Source organism: Tenrec ecaudatus, chromosome 4 (assembly GCF_050624435.1).
Source record: "Tenrec ecaudatus isolate mTenEca1 chromosome 4, mTenEca1.hap1, whole genome shotgun sequence".
NCBI classification, from domain to species: domain Eukaryota; kingdom Metazoa; phylum Chordata; class Mammalia; order Afrosoricida; family Tenrecidae; genus Tenrec; species Tenrec ecaudatus.
In genome coordinates, this window is record NC_134533.1 from 124,163,975 (window position 1) to 124,169,429 (window position 5,455).

Consider the following 5,455-nt stretch of genomic DNA (forward strand, 5'->3'; position numbering starts at 1 on the left):
AGAGATTATTTTGTCAATATTTTACAGCTTCATATGACCATACTCTTTGATCCACAATGCCACTTCTATGTAAATACCCTAGAGAAACTCTAGTTCATGGACAAAGCATTATTTTTTAACAGAATAAACCTAAGCAACTAGATATCCATCAATTGGAGAAGGGATATTTTTATTATACTGCCGCTCTACGAAAGAAAACCTACTAGCATATTAAATAAAGTAGAACTAAATTTATCAACATATATAAATTTCAAAATCAAAGTTGAATGGGCAAAGCAATTTATAAACATATGATCTGAACAATGTAACTTTTAATAAGCCATGAACACCTAGAAATCGAATTTGTATAATTCTTATAAACCCATAAAGCCACCAAAAGCTGAAACTCACTGCCATCTAGTTAATTCCAACTCATAGCGACCATATAGACTGACGGAACGGCCGCTGTGGGTTTATAAGGCTATAACGTATTATGGGAGCACAAGGCCTCATTTTTCTCTAATAGAGCAACTGGTGGTTTTACACGGCTGACCTCTGGTTAGCAGCCTAACTCATAATACACTGCTCTACCAGAATACACTCGTAGACCAAGAAAGCTGTAGTTAAAAGAGCAATATGAAGGTAAAATAATCAATAATGCATTCTTAAAAGTTTCTATATGATGAGAAACAAGGAAATATGATTTGGGAAATATTAAGAGGAACATCAATTTTATCTATAAGTTTAATTTGAAGACATCTAACTTAAACAGAGCATGATATGAAGATATAAAGTTGGGTGATATGCACACAAGTGTTGATCATATTTTATTCTTTCTGTTTGTTTGAAACATATCACCGCAAACTGAGTAATTAAAAAGCGTAGATCAAGATATTATTATGAATTTTTGTGAAGTACAGAGTTAAAGATACAGCAAGTGTTGTTTATATGACAATATTTTATTATATTAAAAACAAATGTAGAAGAATCTGTTTGTTCCGCAGCCAGGCGAAACAAAGCCATGCTAGCAACAGACCCCGTCCCCATTCAGTCATTGCACAGTGCAGCGCTTCTGCAGAGCACATGGTTGGAGATGCACATCGCACACATACTCCAAGCCGTGGCCATGAAGATCAACACAGGCTGAAGGATACGGACTGTTGCGTCACAGAGCCCAGGTGACCCGTCGTACTTGGTTTGATGGTGGCTTCTCTATAAGCTCATCCTTCATGGAGGGCAGACGGACAATGCTACGAGGCATCATCGCGGGATCGATTGATGAAATAACTTTGATAGTATTCCCAGACTCTGGTACTTCCTTACGTTCTCTAAGGGATTTAGCCATGGTGTCCAGGCAGGTAAAGCGCTTGACAGACCGCAAATTGTTTAGGATAGAAAGGATTCCTGTGGGGCAAAGAAGCCAGAGGAGGGCAATGAACGAACTTGTGCAAGTCACAGAGACATTGTCCTCCATGGTGGCAGAGCGAGCTTGCCCCAAAGCCCTGTGGAACCCCTGAAATGCCTCCAGTCCTCCAGAAAACTGCAATGAAAAGACTAGAAGTGTGGGCAGAATATGTAGAATGCCACTCAACTCAGCAAATGTGAGTCTTAGAGGGTGGGGTGGGGGTGGGGACAGAAGCGTTTCTATTGGGTTAGGAAGTGTGATGCCATAAGAAATTTTAAAGATTTCTTAGAATGCAGGGTTCTAAGTTTTGGTGAGTGGCTATTTATCATTGGATACATATTTTTTCTCTGCTTTCAACTTATAGTTTGCCTTGGCTATATGCCTAGGGGCACTAGCCGTCTCCACTTCATTGGCAAATGCTTATTAGTCTCTCTCCTCTTAGTCATGACTTTGATAGTTATTGTTTGCCATAGCATGGAGAGGATATGAAAGACAGGTGGGACCTACCATCAAAGGCAGGTTTGCAAAACATTTAACACAGTCCTAATCTCCATTTTGGTCTTGTAGAAATTGCCCTTGCAGATTGGGTGGGGTGGTTCTTTATTAGTTTATATGGAAGGGTTTAATACTTTCCCTGACCCCATTAGCTTTTGCTATCCTTTCACCCTCCATTTCCTTAGGAATAAATTTTTTCTTATCATCCTTCAAGGACTCTTGAGCTACTTACCACACATAAAAAAGAAGGGGACATTCGCATAGGCGGTGTAAAGGATCCAGGCGATCTTGTAACTCGAGTAGTACACGGACTGGCCTTGCTTCAGCTTGTGGTGATACAGTAGGAGAGCACAGAGCAGCATAATACCTGATGTTCAGACAAAAAGAGAAAAAGGGCCCCCTAAAAATTTTTGTCTCTAGTACCTAAGTCTTCATACAAAAGATATACTTAATGTACATGCCTCTACCCTGTTTAACTGCGCCTTGTGCAAAGATGGGACCACTCTTCAATGATAGCTATAACAATTGGAATCCAGAAAACTGAGAAGGTTGAGTTGCAGTATTTATCATACTGCCGACATAGCATTTTAATTTTCATATTAGAGAAAAATAGACTTAATGCTTCCGAAATAATTTGAAAATTGCAATATTATTGGACAAATCCAAATCATTACATTTGGAAAGATATTACTCAAATTAGTGATAAAAATGGAGAAATTTTGTTTGTAAATATAAATGCATTTTAATATATTTTTATAAACAGTTTTATTGGCACATAAATTACATAGCATACACTTCAATAGGTCAATTGTTCAATCATATCAAGGCGATTTGTACAATCATTACTATATTAGTTTTAGAACATCCACACACCCACCCACCATGGTTAAATCATCTTTAAAATGAGTTGTGTAAACACAGTCAGTTTTAGTGACCCCTCCCTCCTCCCATCTTCTCTTAACCCCCCTTTCCTCCCTCTCATCCCACCACTGTATCCTGTTTCATCTCCTGTATCAGTTATTATCACTATGCATTCTCTCTTTCTGTGGGTCACAAACTGGGAAGCCCAACAGAAACAATTAAAAGCAAATTTGAAATTAGGTGGTAAGGATAAAAATAACAATAAGAGAAAGACCAAAATACAAATAATGAGTAAGAAAGAGAAGACCCTCAGAAACATTGCAAAATCCAGGGAATACATTTCTGTCATGGAGCAAGTAAGAGATCCTTGTACACAGAACCGACTTCGGCTGGGTCCATAGGGAGGCCATCTGGCCAAGTATCTAGTTCGATTCAGCACATTCAAGATTACAATGGTCTCTGTATGACAGCAGGCTGTTCGAGACCCATGTCCGTGGCTAGACCAGATTTGCCAGCAGCTCAGTCTGACCAGCTACCCTGGAGACGGCCGTCCTTTGTAGCCCTCTACAAATTGGGTGTTCATAATTTTAGCTCTGATACTTTTCCCTTCACCATATTTAAATTTTTTAATTGTCATCTTTAGATCACACAAGCTGGCGTGCTTCTTCTGGGTGGACTTAGTTGACTCCTTGCTTAGATGGCTGCTTGTTTAAAAACAACCGTTAAGACCCCAGACACTATTCCTATAGCAGGACGCCATCTACTTTCTTCACCCCAGTTTGCTCCAGCACCCTCCTCTTCAGTGATCCTTTCTTGAAGGTGAGTATTGAGCAGGGCCATGTATCAGAGCTAGCTATTGTTCACTTGGGGCTAGAGTTAAGTAGGAGCACACACTCCATCTGCTAGTCCATTGGGTTTGAATGTGTCGGGTTACTGGCGGTCATAATATGGCAAAATCACAACCCTATAAGACCAACTGCATCAATAGCAGCCATCAGCCAATCAACAACCAAACAAACAGAACACACACACACCCAAAAAGAAAAGAAAAAACAAAAATCACAAAAAAAACAAGTTATAAGCAGATAAGCAAAAATCCATAATCACCTCCCCTGAGGTACATGTAGATTGCACTATTGTCATCATTAATCTTCCCAATGACCCAGCACTCCAGCCTCTGTCAGTATGAGGACTCGGAGAGAGTGCAGTTTTACTTTGCGTTATAACGCACGAGTGTTTGTCCTCCACAGTTCCCTCTATCATTCAACTGGGCTCTGTTGGCCCTAAGTATGGGGGTCGATGCAAGTGGGGGCCTTCCTGGGTCAATTCACCCACAGGCAGATCCCTGTTCAATGGATCCCACCCACCCGATGAGTTACGAATTGCAGTGTTTTTCACAGACAATGTGCCTATTATGTTTATTTGACAACCATTCCCTTTCATTTTCTTAAGTGCCACCTGACAATTTTTGTTTTCAACACGTTGCTAGAGTCAGAAAATACAGCCTGGAAGGACAAACCAAGTATCCTTCCAAGTCTGAATTAGGGAAGCTGGGAAGTTACCTGTCATGAAACTGAGGGAGGCGGTGATGAAGTGGATACATTTGACTTGAGGAATCAGATAGACGAATTCCATACCCAGGAGCAAATTAAGGAGGAAGGAAAGACTGAGGGTCAAAATCATCATGATCCTGACTACTTCAAGGTCATCTGTTGGAAAGCAGAAGCTGTATTGAGAGGAGAACACATATTTCTTCTAGTCTTATTTCCACCTGGGGTCCATAAATTTCTAGGTAAAAATGGGAATAGGGTGAAAGACTTGATTAAATAATAATAAAGAGAGAAGGGGAGGATAGGAAAAAGAAGCAGTAAGTTGAATGTGAGACAGAACCAGAAAAAAAACATGCTCTGCCTCTTTCTCATCTAGTTCTTTATTTTCTGAGAATCTTGTTAAATTCCCTAATTGGTCTTGTCCCTGGCACTTTTCTTGTGTTAATATAGCTTACGTCTCTGGTTGACATTCACTTTTCTTTTATACCTGCTCTAAAGTACTAACCACCTGGCTGCTGCTGCCAAGTAGCAATTAAGTATCTAGCAACAAAATCAGTGAGTTTCTAAAGCTTCCTCCAAAGCATGCAGAGTGAAATTTTGGAGTCTGCTTTGACTGTGTTCATTACAGAAATGTGAAAGTTGTACTAGAAGTTAATAGGAAAGTCAGATGAATGGAAGTCAAGGAAAGTAGAACCCCCTCTCTCCACCTAGTCCATAGTCTAGTTTCTAACCTTCCGGCCAAATCGTTATGCAACATAGCATCCAGGGACTGTGGTTTATTGCACTTTTTTTGGCTTCCAACTTCAGTTCAATCCATTTATTTGTGATATTTCCTATCACCAGGATGATTAAGGCCAAGGAAGAGAAGATTATGTTGGTGGTTTGGATATTTCTGATGACTATTTCCACCATTGTCAGCAGTTTTCTGCTGAGATCACCACAAATCTTTCACAGGTAGACCTCTCTTCGCTTCTCTCCTCTGATTTGATTACTCACAGGGCAACATTTGGTCTGTGGATGATGACTGAAGCACTGGTACTGACAGAAGCTGAAGTAGCCTATGGAGCAGACAAGACAGCTCCTACTCTTCACCACTGCGATAGCTTGGTCAGCCTCCTGTCAGGCCTGCTAACTGCCATGGAATCATCTGCTCTTTTGACCCTTG

The 5,455-nt window shown here is 40.4% G+C and overlaps 1 protein-coding gene across 1 annotated transcript; it reads right to left on the bottom strand.

Annotated features, from left to right (window-relative positions):
• Positions 1-1,144: 1,144 nt before the first annotated feature.
• On the bottom strand, positions 1,145-5,202 carry TMEM225 (transmembrane protein 225). The gene is made up of 4 exons (XM_075547844.1): positions 5,022-5,202; positions 4,303-4,449; positions 2,112-2,246; positions 1,145-1,383 (listed from the first exon to the last, which is right to left on the bottom strand). Exons 1-4 carry the CDS (start codon positions 5,200-5,202, stop codon positions 1,145-1,147), a joined length of 702 nt encoding a protein of 233 aa, XP_075403959.1.
• Positions 5,203-5,455: the final 253 nt, after the last annotated feature.

Coding starts and splice junctions, on each gene's coding strand:
- TMEM225 (XM_075547844.1), bottom strand. CDS start 5,202: ATGGTGGAAATAGTCATCAGAAATATCCAAACCACCAACATAATCTTC. Junction 4,450..5,021: donor CATAACGATTTGGCCGGAAG/GTTAGAAACTAG, acceptor GCTTTCCAACAG/ATGACCTTGAAGTAGTCAGG. Junction 1,384..2,111: donor CCCCTTCTTTTTTATGTGTG/GTAAGTAGCTCA, acceptor TTTGCCCCACAG/GAATCCTTTCTATCCTAAAC.